Source organism: Anopheles moucheti, chromosome 2 (genome assembly GCF_943734755.1).
Source record: "Anopheles moucheti chromosome 2, idAnoMoucSN_F20_07, whole genome shotgun sequence".
NCBI classification, from domain to species: domain Eukaryota; kingdom Metazoa; phylum Arthropoda; class Insecta; order Diptera; family Culicidae; genus Anopheles; species Anopheles moucheti.
Window position 1 is genome coordinate 29056616 of NC_069140.1, and position 22965 is coordinate 29079580.

At 42.1% G+C, this 22965-nt stretch overlaps 1 protein-coding gene across 1 annotated transcript in view; it reads right to left on the reverse strand.

Annotated features, from left to right (window-relative positions):
* Nucleotides 1–422: 422 nt before the first annotated feature.
* LOC128309925 (protein pellino) overlaps nt 423–22965 on the reverse strand; it is a 33990-nt gene continuing 11447 nt past the window's right edge. Inside the window, exons 2-8 of the mRNA XM_053046437.1 lie at nt 19024–19113; nt 12250–12481; nt 4710–4901; nt 1690–1977; nt 1441–1594; nt 1172–1349; nt 423–1073 (exon numbers count right to left, since the gene is read on the reverse strand). Coding sequence (XP_052902397.1) covers nt 947–1073; nt 1172–1349; nt 1441–1594; nt 1690–1977; nt 4710–4901; nt 12250–12481; nt 19024–19113 — 1261 coding nt within the window. The 3' untranslated portion in view covers nt 423–946. The remainder of the gene's footprint in view (nt 1074–1171; nt 1350–1440; nt 1595–1689; nt 1978–4709; nt 4902–12249; nt 12482–19023; nt 19114–22965) is intronic.

Here is a 22965-nt window from a genome sequence, read left to right on the forward strand (position 1 = left end):
CCTTAATGATCGATAATAGTTCATAACGGAAGGCAATAGAGAGAATTCAATTTATTCTAAGACAAGATGGTACTTCAAACACGATGCATTGTAATAAGCTTAATTCTGTTATAAATTCATCAGTTTGGATAGTACAGCGAAAACACAATCTTCACCGCCTAACTTAAACATAATTGCGAAACATTAAAACCACGGCTGTGAATACATTGGTGCCTAGTTTCAGCTGCCATGGAACGCACTAACAAAAAGAACCTTCAATGTGTGCACGGGAAGGTAACCACATAACAAAACCGAGTGCTGTCATAGAATGGGAAGATCCCGTCAGCTCTATGTTGCAAAACTATTGCAGCATGGGAAAATATCTAACCGACATCGATGCATCAATATTGTAGCGAATAATAATTATGTTTGGTTTGCATTACTGATTGTTTAAGCCCGTCGTCAGCCAATCCGATGCCGACGCGTGCGTTTCATTCGTTACTTCATTCAAAGATAAAATACATTAACACATCAATAAACTAGAATACAAAACAAAGATTATTTTATGCAATAGCTGGGTGAAAAACAGTTCATACTAAATAGAGACAACACAAAAATGCCACTAGAAATAAAATTCGATTCAGTATGCTTAGAAATGTTCAGAAATAAAACCGATCTATACACCACCAGATGGCGCGCTTACTATTAGCTCAATACGAACACTTTCTCCCTCCGGCCGCTAGGTGGCGCGCCTTTTGTTTTGAATGAATTCTAAGCGTTTCAATCACGATATTCAAGCGTCTCGACTGGCTCGGATTTTGCCAGAAGCTCCGGAAAAACAGTCGCAGGCCGAGCAGCTAAATGTTCCAGCACGTTACGCCAAACCGTTGAATGAATGACGATATGAGGACGACGATGATGACCATTAGATGTGCAGATGTGGAGAGAATGTGAGACGATGGCGAAATTAATCTAAATTATCCTGGAAAATCAGCTTTATGTAACCGGGAGATCCTACAAGCGGGGTCGCACAAAACGGGCAAACCGACTGAAAACCGTTGGTACCATGAGGTATATCGACATTTGCCCAGTATCTGCAAAAAGTAAGGAAACCAACAATACATTAGTGTCATAATCGGATGCTATATATACGGCTCGAGGGTCTCGTCGTTTGCGGAAGGTAGATATTTACTTGACCGTTTTCTCCGTCGCCATATGGCCGCATGGGTTGAATGCGTACGTTGGTGGACCAGAATCAACGTAAAACGCGGGCTCAACACCCATGCACAGCGTCACCACCGGTCCCACCTCCAGACACATCGGACATCGACGTGCATTTGTATTTTTATCCTGGCCCCAACCATGCTGACCTGCCGTTATTAGAAACCGGAAAAAGAAGCACAATCGAGATTAGAAAAGAAAGACAATAAGCGTTTGCACTGATTGAACTGCAATACTCACCCTGAACATGGCCACAGTTAAGATATACGTAAGGCTGATTGACGTGATCACCCAATGACACTTTTCTAGGAATAACTAACGTGTTTAGGCCCACCGGGCATTGCGGCCGGCCAGCATTGATTTCGTCTACTAACTTTTCCAGGTCCTTCTTAGTCTGTGTACGGGAAGAAATGAAGAGAATAAAACATCAGGCTGTTGTTCCTCAATCTGTCTCCAAACGCGAATTGGCTTCCAAAATATGACACACACCGGTGAATGCCGCAAACCTTCGGCCGAACGCCACAGCAGCGTCGCGCCGCAGAGATCGATCAGGGTGCCATCCTGCAGCACATTCGTCTCGTCGTAGATCTGCTGTCCCTTCTGCTGTGCCGATCGGCATTCCCGCAAGCTGAAAACATCGCCGCCAACGGACGTTTCCCGCCACTGGCCGCAGTCCGCATTTCCGCCACAAAAGTCGCCCTTTGGATGCATTATCAGTACGCCGTTTGTAGTGAGGCCATCGATTTCTACATTGTCCTGCCATTTAGTGGCTTTCTCCTAAAAACAAAAAAGGATAGTTAATTATACAATTCAAAATAATTTCAAATATTTAATAAAAACATATTCAATCGCGAATGGCAAATTGCTACAAAAAATCTTCATCGCCCTCATTCATTGCGTAGAACTGGACAGAAAAAAAACTGAAAAGCAATGCAAAATTAATTTGCAATTTTATTGCGCAGCATCGAAACATCCATTCTTGCAAGATGCCGTTGCGCGGTGCACATGATTTCCTTTCCAATTTTAACGAATGGAACGATCGGGCACAAGGCGTAGTACGTCCGCGTTGTAGTACGTGATCGAAGAGGCGCGCACCATCCGCATCGCCGTTCCGTGCTCCGAAGGCGTGAAGCAGAATGGTACGCGAAACACGATAATCCTACAGGTACCACACCAACAAATAATACACACGCGGCCACAGCCGAACGCGCCCTGCTTCTATACCAGCGGCACACGCAAATGGACAAATGTTCGTTGGCGCGGTTTAACCGGCGTTGGAAAGATGATAAAGAGAACGCAGGTTCGTATAATACTACGCAGTACCACACTTTGGAAAGGTGACAAAGAAACGAAGCAAAATGTTTCGTTGTGTGCTTCTCCATTGACAATGCCCCCGATAGACGTGTTTCACTAATTGTTATGGCATAGTTTAGCTAGCAACAGCTAGCTTATGGCACAAAATTTCAAACAGCTTATTTGCCTTAATTTCCAAGCTGAAACCCCCCGAGTAATATCTAGTAAAAGCGTTCTAATAATTGCTAGGCTTAAAGCATTGTTTAATACTAGAACTACCAAGTGTGTTTCATTGATGGTCACTTTACAAATAATTCCGAAGAACTGAATTATGTTTTAATATGTTTTTGGCTTCGTACTAAAGAATAGATATGTAAAACCGTAGAATAATTAACCACCAAAACATTGCCCATTTTCACCGGTAGTTCTAATGTTAAAATTTGAATAATGTACTTAACGACCAGTTTTCAAACTTCAACTTGTAACACACCTCTAATCATTAGCGTCATTCAGTCATCCTAAATGTTTGAAAAACCGTTGGATTTTCCCTAGCTAGCAGCAAACACAATGACTGTACTGAGAATCATTCAGGCACAGAAAGCTACCAATGTAATGCTGCAATCTCACAGTTTTATGTAAAATTGCTTTCATTGAGAGTATATGATTCACATGTGAAAAATACTACTAAAAATTACCCTCGGGAATTTGGCCGTAATAATATTAGTAGTAGACCGTATTTCGAGAAATGTCTACAAAAGATATTACAAAACTAGTCGGTATAATCGCTTCTTATTCTTCTTAAATAATGTTTCATACTTATCATAACTTCTACATTCTTAAAAGGAATACGCGTACATCTTCACATATTATCTTTTAACCCCATTCCATTAACGACGTTATCTAAATCCAACATAAATTGTTAGCTAACCAAAACCTATTTTTAATTACATATCTATTCATTTTCCGGGATAAAAAGGTTTACTTACGGCAAACTGATAACTGATTTGACTTGTTTTTCTCCATCCTACCCGTGCATGACGCTGTACAACTATGCAAGTAACAACGCTTGTTGTACATTTTAACCATTTCTAACAGATAATAAAATTATTTTTCTAAGTCGTAATCATGGATACTTTTAATCCTTGGATGCATACGTTAATGTGCGACTATTTCGTCAATAACTTTCAAACCCAATCTCGCAGACACTTGCGTGCAACTTACGTGGTAACAAAATATCGCCATTATATTAACGAAGACGTAACAGCATATGCCACACACACGCCAGTTATCTAAGCGACAGAAAAGCATCCCCAGTTGTCCATTACGACGTACCACTCACTCTCGTTCACCTCCGCAACGCCTTCGACATGCTTCACATGACAGCACAAATATTCAGCTGCTATCGCGACGAGTCGGTCCATACAGACCCGAGGCCCGGCTGTGAGCCGGTTGTGATTTCATTATCATTACCAACGGTATCGGTTGCGCTGTCTGTAGCGAAAATCAAACACAGATTCCACTCAAACCATGTGCACCGTCATCGAAAGTCCTCGAGCGTGCGGCATATAATCACCGCGGTAGGAAGTTCAAAGAACCATGGTCATGGCAAAAAAAAATGCGTCAACCCCGGTACACGGTCGGATTGATGATCGTGCTGCGCATTTGTCAAACCTGTTTAAGTCTTTCCCTTTCTGGCTTCTTGTACAGTTCCCATACCAATGTCTAGTGAGAAAATGCACAACCATTACGCACCATCATCGGAAGACGGTTATCCCAAGTTACTGATATATCTAATGTATTCCCCTTTCACTAGTGATTGGGTAAAACGTGTGCCAAGTTGGCACTACCGACGTATAACCGGTACATTATAGGACATTTTTCCTATTGGTGGAGATCATATTTACATCCGTTTTCTCCTTCTTTGAATTGAATTCGTGAATTGGGCTTTTTGCATGTGCAACAAGTGTCCTAACACTTGCACACAAATATCACATAAAGTTTTACTCTTTAATTTAACTACTAAATAGTTCCATTTTATGCTAATTCATCTTAACGACCCTCTAGCTCGTATTTGCCACTACCGTAGTTCTTGCGTACTTGTTGATAAATTGAATACATCGCTTTCAAAATAAATAGCCTCATAAATCTATAACAGTAACACATTATTACACGGGGGAAATTCAAACATAAAAGCTTCACTTAAATTACGAACGTACCCCCAGAAATATGTTTCTGCTAGAATCGAACCCTGCTGCATATATCCGCGCCTTGTTACCATCCGCTCGGTCCACCAAAATTCTACAGGCAAATCTGGAAATCGTGCTCTGCACAATTTTAGCATCTTTCTTGTCTCCTGGGAGTGTGTCCATCACAACAAAATCGATCGGCGATTCGGACGATCGTCCAACCTGGAAGAGATATATAAAAAAAAACATGTATGAGTAATCAATTTTGAAGGAAAGCTTAAGTGGTACGAGTTAATTTCAGCAAAAGAATAAGTTAATTCACCATTCATCATTGCAGAGAAGTACAACTTCTTCAACAAATTTCGAAGAAAACTATAGACTAGAATGGCACAATTGCAGCACAAAAATATCTTTTTTTGGTAGAAATTCAAACGTAACTGCAACATATTACACACAACACGTTAAGTGAACTACTCGTAAACCCCCAAAGCAAGAATATCAAATTAATTATCAAACACTACAACCCAAAATAAACTATCTTTTACTTCATTGCAGAAAAGCGTGATTGTACCACTGGCAATGAAAGCTTGGACGATTTCCTAAGCCTACTCAGTCACACTCAACACACCCACTCGAAGCATCGTTTAAAGCGAAAGACTGTTTTTCTCCGAGCTTAAGAGATATTTAGCCACACGCTTCGACCTTCGGACCATCGGATTGTAGCCCTATTACTTTATGTTGACTTGTGCATCGACAAAAAAAAAATAAAACAATTTATAGACAGTCTATAATAGACTTTACGCCACAACACAACACACGGACGGGTGCTACTTTAACTTTAACAAATCGTTCAAAACTGGATTCCTCTGCCTCAAATGTTCCAAAAAAAAGTAATTTATTAACGATTTCATAAGCGCAATACTTCATTGCAAACTATATAAAGCATTTCTTTTCCTCCCACCAAACAAATCGGGAATTGTTCAACAACATCAGTTTTATATCCTAATGTAGATCGAATTCTAACCCAATGCCTTCAACACGGCAAATTGGACGGCGATTGGCGCGGCGTTGCATCGATTTACTGGCCAGGCTGCGACACTACTTCGTAGGACGGACGCTGCACTACGAGAGCGATGAAGCAACAGACAGAGGCAGGGACGCAACCCACAGCTCCAGGAATAAAGTCGAGGAGGCTGATACCGGACATTTCCGTCTGGCTAAACCGTAAGCACCGGGGAGTGGACTTCTTCCTAACCCAGCTCCTCACGGGGCATGCATTTCTCCGTAGCTACTTCATCAAGAAAGCCATCCTGGACGGGTCACTGCAAACTGCCCAGTTTGCACCAACACCGTGGAGGACGTGAGCCATGTTCTTCTCATCCCATGAACTTTTAATGTGTATTTCTTAACATTATTCTCTCTTGTATCTACGCAGCAGCAGCAAAGCCAATAAACACATGAAGACGTCGAAGCAGCAGCAGAAGGGGACAAGGGTGCATGGCACACACGCCCCTGCAAGGAGTAATACGCATCTCAGCGCATCGGCAGTGTTGGATCAGGTCGAGGAGTGGTTTAGCGAGGTCGCGCCAGGACGCCCCGGAATTAGCGGACCTGGCGAATCCCGCACTGTTCACCGGATGGACGGTGGTTTTTCAAACGCTTATGTTAACCGTATCCTCTCTCCTCTTACGTGTTCGTCTTTTGATACCCTCCTCCTTAAAAGAAAAGTCGAAATCTAACCCTAGCTCACAAGAAATCTTTTCCCATCGCCCATCATAAAGTTGGTTGGTAGATGCCATGCACTAAGTTCACAGTTCCAACGGTGCCATATCGTGGCTCTCGTTACAAGTTTTTCACTGTTTACAAAATGACACAAAGAAAGTGCAATGCTCCAGTGACCATCGCGGGATGATGTTCATGTATCTATCTCAAGCTGGAGCGTAGTATTTGTTCTGCTTGCGTCTCAAGGACGAGCATTCAACCGAGCAAAGGCGTTAAAAAGCATCGGGTTTTTAGCCTGTGGTTGCAGCAAACGGGCCAAAGCGAAGGCCAAGCACGCTCCAGCTGCAAAAGAAAAGCTTAGGACACTTGTCTCACCGATAGGTTCGGTGGCTTTTATAATCTTCTGACTTTTCATCACGAAACTATAAATCACGTGAAGTTCATAGCATACTCTCGGAGCATTAATCATGGATATCAATATTGAATATTTTATCATAGAATGAAGATAAAATTTTCTTGGTATTTTATAGTGACAGTATTGAAGATGGAATGTACTAAATAAAAACACAAATAAGTAACACAGTTTACGGTTCTGAAAATTTTTTAACAAGAATTACATTTTTGTTGTCCCCATATTGTCAAGCATGCATGATTGTTGTCATGCTATTTTACTACCAGGCCTCACTAATGCCCCAAAATCCATTCCAATACGTCAGTTTAGATGTCAACTTTATGAAGTTGTAATACAATTTATTTAAAAAGTTGTTTCAGTTACTTGCAGTTTAATTACTAGGTGGAAAATAGATTTGTAGAATTAATTCTTAGGGTCCCTACATGATTATACTTAACATATTTTATGAAAAGTTTGTTCCTGCAGGTATATAAATATCTGCTCGTAAGTTTATAAGTATCTCCTCATTCTCCATTGGTGAGTTTGTAGCTTACAATGCATGCAACTGCACACAGCGACGAAAACGTGCGCTCGCTGCAACTGCAAGCAAAAAAAAAACCACCGATAACCATCGGAGCTAACATGCATAAAGTCAAGCGATCAACGGTCTGCGTGAATTTTAATGAAATAAAAAGTAAATAAATATCAAAATCCCACAACCTCGATCAAATCCGTTCTCAGAGCCAGCAAAACAAATAAATATTATCGAAAGGGAAACATCAAAATCCCTTTTGTTTTCAAACAGTGCTACGCCGCAACATTGTAGCTTAAGTTTTTTTAGCTTTTGCATTAGCTTTTGCACGTCTTGTTTTAATGTCTACATTGTAAGATTTTGTTATATTCCTTGGGAACGTTATGCACAAATAATGTAAATGAGCACCTTATGTTATAATTACAATGTGCAGGAACATTACGAATCAAAAACTAAAAATAAGAGATACTTTCCAATTAAATGTTAATGGAACATTAAACGATCATAAACCAAATGATTGCAAACATTTGCGACGAAAGTGAAACAACATTTACAACCCATTTCTACCACACGACTATCGTTATCTACATGCGGCAAAGAATGTTCTTTCTTTATGTTCCAATGCGACATTTCACGCATCAAACATCGATGGCAGAATGTTCGTTTTGTGTTGCTTTAAAGCACTATCAGTTATAAATGAGACATTTGTGATGGGAAGGTAAATGTTACAGAGCAATAAAAAAACACCATGTCAAATGGAATGAACATCATCAAATGGGCTTTTGCTAACCAATTTCATTTAGATTTAGTCTTTTTTTTTTATTCTTGTGACAAATAAACGTAAAATTTTGGATTTCATTACTGTACAAATTGACAGTCAAAGAAACCACCTCTTGGAACTTCTTCTGTAGGTGTCACTGTAAAAAAGGCATCCCGTAAAATGCTCCTTTGTGGTGCGCGCCCGATAGGATAAATGCTGTTGGATGAAGCCCTACTAGTCGTTGAGGCCCTTCGTCGGCATACGCTTTTACCGATATGATTAGGCAACTTTACTTGTGACAAACGTTTACCGTAAGAACCCAGCAGAAAACGGTCCTTAATATTCGTGTCGTAAGTAATGCAAAGAAACTAGAATGACTGGAGTGGTTTTATACATTCAGGTTTACCTAAACCTAAAATATGTTTAGGGTCAGTGAGTAAATAGTAAATCGCAATCAATATTGCACGCACAGTGACTAACATATTTATCGACACGAAATTTTATTTAATGGAAGATACAGGGGTTTCCATCCAGTTCAATCGGCAAATTCGGACAGGCCATTTACTGGATTCTGTTCCTGTAATAGGGTTTGGTGGTGAATCCCTAGCTCCTACAGGAGGGACTACTGATGCACTGGAAGTTTTATTCACACATTTGTAAGAATATACGAAATTACCACATAAAACAAAAAAAAAATCCAGCGGAGAATTTTCTTGGAGCCCTGTAGCGATTTTTCATTGGCCTTTTCCTTTTAGCTTTTCGTGAAAAAATTATCGGAATGCCAAAATTTTAAAATTTACGAAGGTTTCAAGCTTTGAATCGCGATATTGGACTAATTTTTTTTCAGTAAAAGATCTATGTGGTCAAAACGAATCAAATCAATTTAAATGAAAACGATTTGTGACGAAAACTGCAAATCGATCAGTTAACAGGACTCCGAAAAAAAATTGAGTTGTTTTGAAATTGTTGTTTGGACTGCTTGGAAAGCTAAATTTACGATGAAATATATTTCATCATCATATATAATTCCATTTTTTCGCATATTTGCTTATCAATCCGATTGTTTAACTTAACATAACAATACCTTCAATACTGTGCCATTATGAGCAAAAATCGACAAAAAAGTTGGGCTTCCCTTTACGGTTAGTGATATTTTTCAATGTCATTTTTTATACACAACACCGAGTCAACGAGCTACAATCAAGCAGGAAATGACAATTTTGCGCATAATTATACGCACCAAAACCCACAGCAAAATACGAATAAGATTCCTCACAGTAGCAGTAGCTGAGGGATATGAATTATTCCAATGGACACTATTTTAAAAGTTTAAACAAAACTACCTTCCTTTTCGTACCCCAATAAATAAGGTTTAAGATCAAATTTTACACTGCACATAAACGAATTTGCGAACATTCGCAGCATACATCATCCACGTTTCTCGTTGCCTTACATTCTTGTTTTATTCGTGTTTTTCTCGTGAAACTCTCTCTCCGGCATGAACTCTCGCAGGGGGGGCGCCCTCACAGCAACGCGTACCCAGGGCGGTGTAAAGGTTACACACGGAACCAGCAGCATTAGTCGCGTTGTTGTCGTTTACACCTAGACCCGGCCAGCCCAGTGTCAGGGAAGGTGTAAACCCGCGTACCACCACCAACCAAACACACCCGCGGCATGAATCACAGAGAGGAAGGAAAAAACAAAACAACACCGGCAATGAACAGTTAGGGCGAAATGCCGCCTCGTCTCCGGCCTGATCGGTGTGGCTGTGTGTGCGTTTAATGCTACCCACCCCTTGACAAAAGGGGGTGTGGGTTGGACGCGATCACCATTTCGCAAAACGGGACACAAACGCGGAAAAGTGGAACCAGTTACCCATTTCAATGCACCAATGTTTGTGCCGTGTATCGGGGTTTCGTTCTTTCTCTCTCTCGCTCTAAGTTCGCTGACTTTTTGATGTGAACTATTTTTACTTTACATACAAAAACAATAAGTCACACCAGCGATCGTGGCGTGCGTTTGTGTGGATCGGAAAGTGAACGGCCGGACAGAATGAAATGCCTACAAACATAGTGCATAGACAGTGTAGTTCAAAACTACTGCCAACTAATCAATCAACCATGTTAAGCCAAATATGTTTTAAGGTAAAATTGTACAAGAATAATTGTTTTTTGAATAGCAATATATTATTATCTTCCCACGCAATATTCTGTATTTATTAAATTATAATTCTTTGGACTACATTTATCAAACACACTGTAAAATTGGCCATTGCTCTCAGGTCACAACAACAGTAGAAAGAATAGAGAAAACAAGGGTAACAAGTGCAGCATTGACGTACGGAACCGGTGAGAAAACAAGGGACACGAGTTATGCAGGAAGGGGGGAATGCAACTGGGGATAAAGTTTTTCTGTACACTGTTTCTCGCTTTTCCACTGCATTGTTTCCTCCCAACATACAGACCACGAAAGGGCAGCGGCCGGGTGGAGTGATCGAATGCATGGTAAATGCATCATTGCAAAACCGGTCACAACGTACCCGCCGGTTGAGTTATGTTCTCTTGGTGAGCTATTATTTTTTTTTTACTATTTTAGTTTCATTTTCCTTTGCCTTCATACGCGTACTCACGCAACAGCTTGTGTTACCGCCGACAACAACATTAATGCCCATTATGTGACAGTTACCGTCAAACCATTCCAATCCCGCGTGTGGTTGCTGCTAGTCGTAATTCATTCCTTGAATCATCTGAGCTTCTGAGTAAAGATATAGCTCGCGAATTTATGAGTCATGCTGGAAGGTGACATACGCTAATGAGAACTCAACGATGAATCGTAATGGTCGCCTTAAGTTAACACCGGATATGATGGTGAATAATCCAATTCAAATATAGTTCACTAATATAAATATTGTAAAATCCAATTTGTGATTAGGTGAAGATCCATACTTCCAACGCACAGTAATCCCAATGTGAGGTACTTCATTTCAGTTCTTTAAGGAAACACAAATCAAGCGCGACGAAGCACGTCGCTTTGAATGGTATTGCGCGATAGACAAATCCGTCTCCGAAGGTCACCGAAGTCGCACAAACCGAGATAATGTAAAATGCATTTGTACGCGTCGCCTCCATTGTCTCAACGCCATTCGCCCCACACACTCACAACCTATTTGCTTAACAAACGGTAAACCATGAAGCAATTGGTGCAGTGAGCAGAAGTAATGCTTTCTTATTAACTCTTAACATTCAATTGCTTGACTTAACAATCTACTTTGCGATTATAGCGACTTACTAGACTTATTTTATCACGTAACAAGAGTAGAAGTTATTGTGCGATCGTGTGACTATTACCACGACACTGCTCAGCCGGTCTACTTTAAAAAGTTCTAAGCGTTAAAGTGTCTAATCTTGAGAGTGTTGAGTCAAGCGAAATTAAAAATGGACCAGAAAGATGTTGTTAGGAAGGCAACGTTTCAGACTCACATCCGTCAAAATACGGTAAGCTAAGCAAAAAAAAAACAAGTAGACGACGAGGTCCAACAATTATTTCATTCAATGTTATATCAATTCTTCCTCAATCGGATGTGCTACTGTTACAAAAGCACACGAGTGAAAGATAACCAATGGCAGAAGATAATAAAAGTCGTCTTCAAAACAAACAACTGTACTGTAACCTCTCGCACAAGCCTGGGACGTAACTGTATGGCACGGTAGAGATACCAAAGGAAAGTGTTTCCGGTCCAATGCGGTGACACACTGTGTTCAAATCTCCAGCAAACGTAACCGGATGCTTCGGCGCGACACGTAACGTGGAGAGGAACCCAACCCAACACAAAGCATACAATCGTTCTTGGGCCGGAAAAGATTTGGCCGTTGTTAACACAGTGTCTTTGATTTACGGGAAATGGTGACACACTTTCATTTACTTTAAGGTTTCTTTTTTCCCCCCTGGTGGTCGAGGGAAAAGCATTAGCGAATTCGCGGTGCGCAGGAGGGTTTATATTACTAACTGATACAAAAAAACTCAAACATACTTCTTTTAATTTTATTACTCGAAACACAAACGAGTTGTAGACTCATTTTCCCTTTAGTAAGTAAGTAAACTAAACGGAAGAATTGCACTGTGGATATTGCCACGGGGTTGGACAACTTCAGCACAGAAAGCTCACCTGAAACATATCCGTGTCCGGGTCCTCTTTGTACTCTACGATGACGGCCTGATTGCGGGAGAGCGTGTACGATATGGAGTGCTGTTTGGCGTCCAAGATGGCCTGCGAGGACTGAGGCGACTGTACGATGTAGTGTTTGGAACGCTTGACGCCATTCGATTCGACGCGTTTGTACAGGACGAACTTTGACCGACGTCGGCCACGGTCGCCCTGTGGTAGAAATCCATTATATCTGTAACCGGGAAAAAAAACAAAAACATTAGAACACATTCAGATAAATTCGTGCTGTAAATCGAGTTCCACATACATATTTTGTCTAATATAAGCAATATAAAAACAAATCATCTAAATTTCTTGAAACAAAATACTACCTCGGGGTCGTTACAGGTATATCATTTTACACCTTCAACTTCCAAAAACAAAAAGTCGTCCAATCCGCCAATTCCCCAATTCAGGTTAATGTGTGGGGCACAACGACGGAAAGCGACGATGATGAGGGTTCACGACTTCATTAGCGAGGATCATTTAGACAGCAGAGGAACATTTTGCCTTCCGCCTCTCACATTCGCAACTTCAAACTGGAAGAAATTGTCCAATGAACCGCAGATAACGTCCCTCTTCATTAATCTACCTTCTTTTTTGTGTGTGTGTGCGGGCGCGTATTTCTTTTGCTGTGCTCATTTCACCCGGTTGTGGCGCGCGAGAAAAGGAGCGCGTACCGCAAAAATGGACTTGAAAATGCTATCAAATTACAACGCGTTATGGCCCTGGACGGGTATAGAGTGAGGTGATGAACAATTAATTTCCCCCTTCACCTCTCTGGGATCTTGTGATCCTCTCACCGGCTTCCCTCCATCGACACGATGATTATGCACTGTTTTAAGCGGTGATTGAAAGAATTTAATTAATCTTGACGCTGTAACTGCTTCAATTTTTCGTTACTTCTAACAACCACACTCTAAATTGTCACTGACCAAGGCTGCCGTCGTAACCAGCGTGATGGATTTAACGATCCATAGCAATAATACATTTGACGCTCCAAACGAAAACCAAAAAACACATACAGTCTTCGACTTTGATACCTGCCGAATGATAATTAATGCGTTACAATCTTCAGACCACAGGGTAGTACATTAAAATTGTGTACTGGCAACGAAGGCACACAACGAACCTCGCAAAAGTCGAGCCCATCGGAAGGCATGTCTTCCCTTCGAAACCTTGACTTAGAAATGGCCCGCCGTTACACTTGACCAACGCTGGAACGAATCACAAAACAGTGTGCCGAAATATGTAGCGCAGCAATAACACACAAAAAAGAAGGCACACACGAAACGGGAAGTTAACCCGCCAAAAGACACGAGTTGGTAAAGCGGAGCACATAAAAACCACTGCTACTTCCGCTGTATTTTTGCCGTTTTGCTTCGAATGGCTGCCGGTGGCCGGAATGATGCCTCCCGAATGGTGCTCAACTGAAACGCCACAATAAAAAAAGGCCAATACAAGCGCCGTGCAGAACGAACACAATCGTCAAACGGTCAAGGCTTCTTTAGCAAAATTTCAAACAAAAAAAAACATAATGCTGCCCAAGCATGGATGGACCGCTTGCTTGCTTGCTTGCTGCGATCGATTCGCGGACCCCCGGCACCAACACCTGGCGAAGACGACCGGAACGGCGGCCAAACGAGCAGAGAGACTTGGCGGGCAGGCAAGCGCAACTCTCCGTATTATCGACCGGATGGGTATATACGTTCGACCGTTGGATTATTATTTTTCTCCTTGCTTTTGCAAACGCTCGCCAAACGCTGATGATGGACAAAGAAACTGTTAACCCGGCCACGCGGCAAATGACTGCAGGTTTAACCTTCACTGAATGCCCCAGAAACCGAAAGGAACGAACCTTTTTAGCGCCCCCACCCTATCATTTTTAGTTCGCTACAGCGGCAGCATCGGAAAAATTTCACATCAAATTTGTAAGAATTTTATGCTTTTGTTTTCAAATGTTGTTCTCTTGTTTCATGATACTTTTCAAAGGTTCTACTTTAATTGTTTTATATTCTTTTATTATTTCCTTATCGTACTTACTACTTTATTTTCATATTTTATTATTGTAATTTCTATAATTCCTTTCTATTTTCTGTACATTAGTATTCTAGTCTCTGTTCTGGCTTTTCATTTTTCATTTTTTCCACAGTTTTTCTTCCCTTCTATAAAATGTTTTATATGTTCGATAAATATAACCCATACCGTATCTCTTAATCATTATCAAAGTGTTATTAATATTGTAGAACTTTTGTTATTTATTAACAAACTTCAGTAAATACACAAAAACACACAAAATTTTAGTAAAAAATAAATCTTTTACAACCTTGCTACAGCCTCGTAAATTCTACACTGCTCCATAAACTTGTATAAATCATAGATAAAGAAAAGACGATGGACAGCATTAAACACTTTAGAAATCTGTGCTATGTTAAGCATGTTCTAGCAAAATTGAATATCTATTTGATTTGCATTACTCATTATCCTTGCGTTACTTAGCAATTGAAGCGTGCGTTAATGGAAGTTTGCCTTCAATGAGTAATGTAAACATTATGCATTAAACATTAACATACACTTTATTAACTTTCCTTTTATAACAAAAGTATTTATGTTTTCTATTATCACTTTTAACGAACAATTGACGCACAAGACTATTAACTAATTATTTGAGCTAAAATTTTCCGGCAGAACTTGTAAGCAAAGTATCGATCCAAAGGTAGCCATCATCGACCACATCAGGGAGGGTTGTCTGTGATAGAAGAAGGTCATACACATCATCTATCACATCCTTGCCCGACGTGACATGTGACTGGACATCAGCCCTCCCGACTGCGCACCCACACACCGGCATCATTGAGACGCTTACACACAATCACACACCAGCACAGCTGGGGTTTTCCCTTTTTCTCTGCAAGAAGCAGCCACCGAGACACCAAAGAGTGGCAAAGATCCCTAAGCGAGCGGGATCAATTTCATCCTCTTCCACCGCGGGCTGTCACCCAGAGGAACGCAGATTAATGAAACATAAATTGGGCCCAGCAGCTCGTCTGCGGCAAAGATGGGCTTGACAAACCTCGTCCATTAGTACAGTTTGTGCTTCCCCATTCCGTTCCACGCAGAATTCGATACTTTCGACCAACTATCGGCGCTGGACATTTATATAGGAGCAGCACCACGTCGTGTGTGTGTGTGTGTGTCCCCGCTAACGCATTTAATGATATTTTGTATGCTAACCGTTCCTTGAACTTTCTTCATCAGAATTCATTCGTTGCGGACCGATTTCGAGCGGTGAATCTGTGGCCTTTCTTCGAAACACGGTCAAAAGCAGCGCTGGCATGATGACTGGAAAAAAGATCGATCCTTCATCAATTCGTACGCTCGGCCGTGTTTGTGGAGTTCGCTTCATCAAGATTTATATTTTCCACGTTCGTTCTTATGGTCGGACCCGTCCCGTTCGAGGCATTTTTAATTTCTACAGAGATCCTCCCCGGACGGACTGTCCAGTCGTTCGTAATCAACCGCAAATCGTTACAGCATCCAGAACAAATTAACTTCAGTCCGCTAACACTATTATTATTAATATTATTACTAAAACCGAACGAAATCTGTTGTTTTGAGAAATATGTTGATAAATACATCAACTCCATATGTACAAGGATGTATAATAAATTACCCCTCTGGCATTATAACATCACTACCAATGCATAAAAAAAACACCGAAAAACGCACATTAATTAAACAGCAACAGGAAGATTTAAGCTACACAGGGCAACAGATTTTCAATAAACGATACCACTTTTTTTTTGGTAAATAGCTTTAACGGCTCGACCTACCCCATTTCTCGGAAAACACAAACATAGCCACCATAACAGCCTAAATTAAATTTAGTATAAGCAACCTTATCGCTCCACCAAAATCTGTAAAACGAGTTCTGTCTCGCGCGCTCAAACAGCGTCTTTAATTTATTTTTATGTGTTCTCCACAGCGTCGTGTCTATCCAAGCATTGCCACGGGGGTATTGCTGTGCCCCAACCACGTATGGCCCGTAGACGACGCGCACACAGCACAGCAAAAGCCATATAAACACATATCTCCAGAGGCTCTCTAACTACGCCATAACTTCAGCATCCCGTCTTCGGTGGATCGCACCCTAAAAAGGCGGCCCTGAGCAGAAGGGGCTTTGTCGGATACCAACCTCTTCATCGAGGTCCATAGAACGATGGAGGTTTTAGAAGCACGAGCAGAAGGTACGTAATATTGAATGTCCCTCGGTGATGTATTAATGAAGCCAGGCTATCAGTCCACCGGTAAGACTCACTATACTACCGTCTGTTTCTTGATTATGTAGCGCCAATCGGGAGTCCAACGTTCGACAAAACCTTGACAACAAGAATATTCGTCTAATAAAGCAGGGAATGCAATCGTTCGTATACTGAATGTCATTCATTACGAATATCCACCAATAAATCGTCAAAAACATAATTTCAGTAAGGAAAGGGGTAATAAAAAAAACGTCTCCAATGCTCTCTAGAATCTCCACAATACACTCCGATTTAAATTGTAAAAACCATAAGTTTTGAATTCTTTCTAAATACAAGCAGAATGTAAAGCATGAATGGACAACAGATTGTATTGTAGCACCTTCATCACAGTTTACATAAAACACGCGATTGCCGACTGCGTACGCACCACACAATCTTGACACGGTAGAATTGCTAGACACTTTAATTGTCAAGCCGCCTCCCGATGGCAGCCACATTCAAAGCATAAGAGATGGATACCGAGAATAAAAGGGTTTACAGATCACGAATTGTTTGCGCGTTTTCAAGTGATCTTACGTGGTAAAGATCACTCACGTCTTCCTTCCACCGGGCGTCGGCTTCAGCGGGGGGGGGGTTTTGCCTGCAAACCAAACACCGGCAACAATGTGGCAGAGAAGAAGCAAAGCAAAACACCACGCTTCAACATAAAATTAATGCCAGCCAAAACTCGAAAAACCCGACGGAAAAGCAACATTTGTTGTAGGGAAAACAAAATCAACCTAAACTTCCGATGCTCGAAGATGAATTAAAACATTTACTGGCAGATTATTTCGAGCTTCAAGCTTCAAACTGAACTGACCGCAGTGTAAAAACATCCTACGCCTACCATACACGCCTTGGAGAGCCCTACATCCTGCCCCTACCACCCTTAGAAATCCAAGGTTTAGACTCAATGAAAGACACCGATTCATTCGCTTCCCAATCCCGACCATCCCGCGGACGGTCTGTGACGGCAACAACACGACGCCGTACACATCATCTCGTGTCCACCATACTGACTGACAGAGAGGCCACGGGGAAAAAAACGGCACACACGAAACGAAAGAACTTTAATGGATGATTTTGGTAAAGGCAGCAAACTCCACTGTTAAAGGTGGCTCACGGGGAAACATGTGCACGGAAACAATGTTTCGGTCACTTCTCGGTGTAGTTTTGTTCTACCTTTTTTTTCCTTCTTCCACCCGGTAAGGTAGATCATTAGTGTGATGGGAACACCACAGCAGTTGGACAGGATATAATTTGGTACAGATAAATTAATGGTCAATTTTAACAAGCTTTTTTTATACACTGTGCCGAAGTTTGTACAAAAGTTTTATTCATAATCAATGATTATTGGATGGCTGTTATTGGGTAGCGCAAAAATAGCATTTAGAACAATTGACCGATTTCGTGAAACAAAATTATAGACGCACATCCCGATAAAGCCGGCAAGCATAATATATTTATTATGCCGGGTAGAGAAATTTTAGGCCAAACCATTGCTTCGAATTCTATATCATTGCTTTTCTCAAATACCGTGATCTTGACAGCAATCGAAAAAGCAAATGATTGCCTTACCAAACAAATCCCACCCCAGACAGACACATTCCTTCTTTTTCCTGCTGTGCACGATTTTACCGAGCCCTCGGGGGGTGTTGTTGGTGGCAGCAGACACACGGGCTTAGGGATTAACCGGCCGGCAAGCTGATGAACTTTGAAGCTTTAACATTTAACACCAGCGGAGAACAAAACGTTCAACCTTTACTCCGCCATTTGCGGGACCTACCATCACCACTGCTTCTTCGTCGATGTCGAAAATGGGCAATGGCGTAATCAAATAGAGAAACTAATGCTCCCCACTTTCGCTTCGAAACTGGCCGCCATACTGGCGCGATACAGCACAGAAACACATTCGAAACCATTCGCTTTTTTCTTTGTGTCGTTGAATGTCTAATACACCGATCGGAAAAGTGACGCTTCGTAATGTCGGAAAAAGCACACGATCCATTATTCTGACTCGAGGGAGGGGAACTGTACTGCCAAGACAATCGGTGCCTACACCTCGCAAACGTTATTTGCCGGTGGTACAAGATATTCCCTTTTCGTGTACCAGACCGTTAGATGCGTTGGCATCGCGGAAAATGGCATTCATCATTTTTTTATCACGGTCAGTAGAGCACGCAGAGATTGGCACTGCTTAGAGCACGCTAACTCGCAGACGTTGCAGAATTTCCAATCAAATTCCAAAAAAAAAACACGCACGCACCCTGAACGGGCGCTATCGAAACATCGTGTTGAGCGCAAACGGATGAACTTTGGAAATGGAGGAACACGAAAATATATGCTCCCTCCCAACCCAAACGATGGATTTCGTCGGTAGAAAGGGAAAATCATAAATTTGAAAAATAAACCCCTTTGCCGGTTAAAAACTTACCCTAGTATCACGAGTTCTCCATATCTCATCCGCGGTTTATCGGTATCTGCATCGCTCTCCGTAATTATCGGAGACTCTGTGCCGTCAGTTCTGGAAGGTAAAAGAAAATAGAAGAAATATTATTTTATTAGTGCATCTAATGGTATTGGAAATGTCGAACATGACCAGAAACTAATATCGCAAAGAACACAACAACAGTCAGCAACTAATGTTGGCCACCACCATCATCCACCTTTCATAATAGTCGCCCGCCAGCATAACCGACCACGCCACGCCGTTGCCGCGAGACGCATTTAAAACAAAAATTTCGCAAAAGCCCACAACCGACCGTTTGGGGGGTTGGGGAAGGTTTCTCACGCAACTCGGCGGCCCTGGGCACGGTGGCGGCTTTCTAGACATGGCCGTACGCCGCACAAACCAAACATCACGAAGGGCTCTCCCCGTGTTCGCGAAACCCGCATAATCACCACCGTCCGGCGTTCGGCAAAACCCGTCCCCGTCCCCACTGGCGCACCAGGAAAGTCGCACTCCTGCGCCCTCTGCTGGAAAACCGCGGTTGGCCTTCAAAAGACGTGAGTGCGCGGCCGAAGAAAAATCGTAACAGCAAGGAAAGCCAACAAGAAAAAAAAGGAAAGTACGCTCGTTCTCGTTTTGAAAGCATAACAATAAATCATTGCTGCAAGAACACCGTTTTGCACCACGCGCAAATGGCAAATAAAAGATGACCCATAGTATATGGATGACGAATTGGTGCAAAATCAGCGCGAAAGAAAACTCAACCCCGGAAATCACCCCGGGAAATTAATTATTATAAGCTTATTATTGTTTATAATATTGTATTTCTCTTTCCCTCAAAAGGACAGCAGTAGTTTAGTGATGATGGTTCCGTGATCTTCGGACAACACTACTGATATCTAATCACAATCGAAGAATTTTCTCTAAACGCCCAAGTATAGGTAGGTTTCAGAGTCCAAACTAAAGCAAAAATCCAATCCAGAATGTTTGGAAAAAGGAAAACCCATGATATTTATTAACACAAAATAAGCAACATTCATCACAAATCACCGACTATGCGTAAGTAAATTTCTATACCTATCGAAGGTCTAACAATAGCTCAGACGAGACGAAAATCGAGCCAGGGAACAGATTTCTTCGTGGAGGAAGCAGTCCAAATAATAATCCGCCCGCTTTCCAGATGCTTCGTACTGTATCTCACAGCGTAACATCTTGCTCCTACAACCACCAACATAATATTCATCAACTTCATCATCATCGTCATCATCCCCAGCATCGTTACGATATGGCCGCGGGAAGCTAAACTCCGCTAGAGGTCTTACACCGCCCGCCTTCTTACAAGTAAAGCAACACAAAACACCCCAAACCGAAGAAGCAAAATGCCACCAGCAGCGGTTCAAGAGCCTTTTGGGGGAACTTCTTGAGGGAATCTATTTATGGGATTGCAGAAAAAAAAATCATGTTTCAAACCGTGTACAGAAGGAGGGAGAGAGAGAGAGAGTAGCCGAGTGCGTGATCCATCGATGAGACAGCTGTCACGCACCGTAGGCCAAAGGGTAGAACATTTCCTGCCATACTTTAGCATGGGTATAGTACGTGCGGATGCCTCATGGATGACCATATCGACCCAGAACGGTAGAAACAGCAAGCAGAACGATGCTCACATATCTCTTGAAGTTAGGGTCGGCGATCAAGATAAATCGTCTGATATTTGCTTTGATTCATGTTCATGTGGATATGCTTGGAAATATTAAAATGCTAGAAAACATAAGAGAAGCTACTTTTTTATAAATTTAAAAACAGAAATAAATATTGCATTGAAAAGCCCCTCGAATTTTAAATTAAGAACTCCATGAAACTCCAATAATTCGGATCGATCATCACACGTGCCTGTCGAGTGGTTTATGCATTTCTTCCACCGATCGTTACTCTATTTTGAACCTTCGTTCAGTGGCTACCATCCCGCCCCCAGTGGCCATCAGCTCGTGAGCACATCACACGTGCACATTTAGCCCCTCCGCACACAAAGATTAATGTGAAAGTTCAGTGACACCTAGTGCTGGCTGGCAATGACGCGCAGAAGAGTCAATCGAACGACGCAACATCACACCACACCACCATCCATCCACAGCATGCAACCGCTTAGAACGACAACTTTAAACAGTTCTTCTTCCCGAAGAAATCATTTCCAACACGACCGTATTCCGTAGGTCGAAGAAAATAAGAAAAAAAACAGTATTTTCGTTACTGCTGCCGCATTTTCACAGCTCCCACCCAAAAGGGCGCCATTTGTCGACAGTAGATGTGTTCTCGGGCGCGGTGTGTGGTGGAAGAACCATTAAATCCCTAAACAAACAAAAATACATTCACATACAACGGTTGTGAGGCGGCTAATGTAGGGTGGTGGCAACTGCGACATCACATCGATTTCGACCATTAAAGGTGGTCTCTCTGCAGTGCTTTTTTTTCTTTAATATCATCCATCCAACACAGGGGTAGGGTGGGGAGAAATGAAGAAAATTGGAACATTTTATTGATTTCCGAACCGTGGCCTATCTCTCTGCCCTGTTAACGGAAGGGAGTGTTTTATTTGCGTTGGTGTTTAAATACAAATGCGTTCCATGTTAGCCATGTCAACCTCAGAAGTAGAATATGTCATGACCAAACGTTTCAGCTTAGACGAACAACTGATAATCAGAATGAAAGGTAGTACACACTGATGGTGACTGGACTTGGCGGAAGGACAGCCCCGCATGAACCAGGAAACTCCTTCAAACGACATCGCAAACCAAACACTCGTATCAGCTGTTAATTACTGCAACGACACAACAGCTTGCATTCATTGGAAGCGTTAGCGAGGCGTCACAGCTCCCTTTGGCGCTTTCCCGGCAGTGACGGCGTACGTCACCAGAGCCGTGACAGCAACCACAACGCAATCCGCCAGATGAGGAAGGGGTCCTCCCAACACCAGAAAATCCGATACCAGAAAATCGTACGACGTGAAATATTCACGCGATGGAAGCAATGTGTTCTCTTCTTGGTGAAGGTTTAATCGATTACGAATAATGCTATGCACGATCAAGAATAGGACCATTACAACCATTCTCTCTTAAACACACACACACGCGCGTACACAATCATGGCAGTAGTTTAATGCGAGCACTACTAGGCACTCGATAATTACCAGTCACGAACGCAATCAGTACTTTCAGCGAGTGTTCCCACGCCACCTCCCTTCCCATTTATGCCTCAAAGGAGTTTCGCGTCGAAACCTGTCTGGACTGGCACTGATCACAGCCACCCCACACACACACTAGAATCAGCTCGTAACCAGCAGCTGATGCGGCAAAACTACACTCAACAGCCAGTTGACGTCAACATATGGCTCACTGTGTGCCGCCCAACATCAACGCTCAACATCTCCAATCGGAACACATTGGGCTGACGCTTGATTGTTGCAACCGATATCTTGATATCCCCCTGCACCGGGCGTGCGCCGATCATCAGGTCCAGAAGCGATCGCGACGCATCGGTGTAACACTGCATGCGCATCGCATCATCATGTTGATGTGCGATGAATCGGAGAGATCGCAACGCTATCAGCGGAAATGCTCTGCCGGTGTTGAAATTAGAACTACATTGCAGTGATGCAGCGCACCGCCGATGTGCTGATGTCGTGAGATTGCAGTAGGGGCTAAAGTCGAATCGAAACCCGTAGTACATTGTTGGGAATCTTGTCGGAGCATCTTGCCTGTAGGAACTTCAAATCAAAACAAACGGCATCGCGCATTGCACTCAGCGTGAATGTTATCAACGCAAGTCTTCACATCTTCATTTAATATGTACATTGGGATTTCTCAAACTAAAAACCTCAACAAAAACACACTCAGCTTGTGATGTTAAAATCCCACAAAACAAAAACTTATT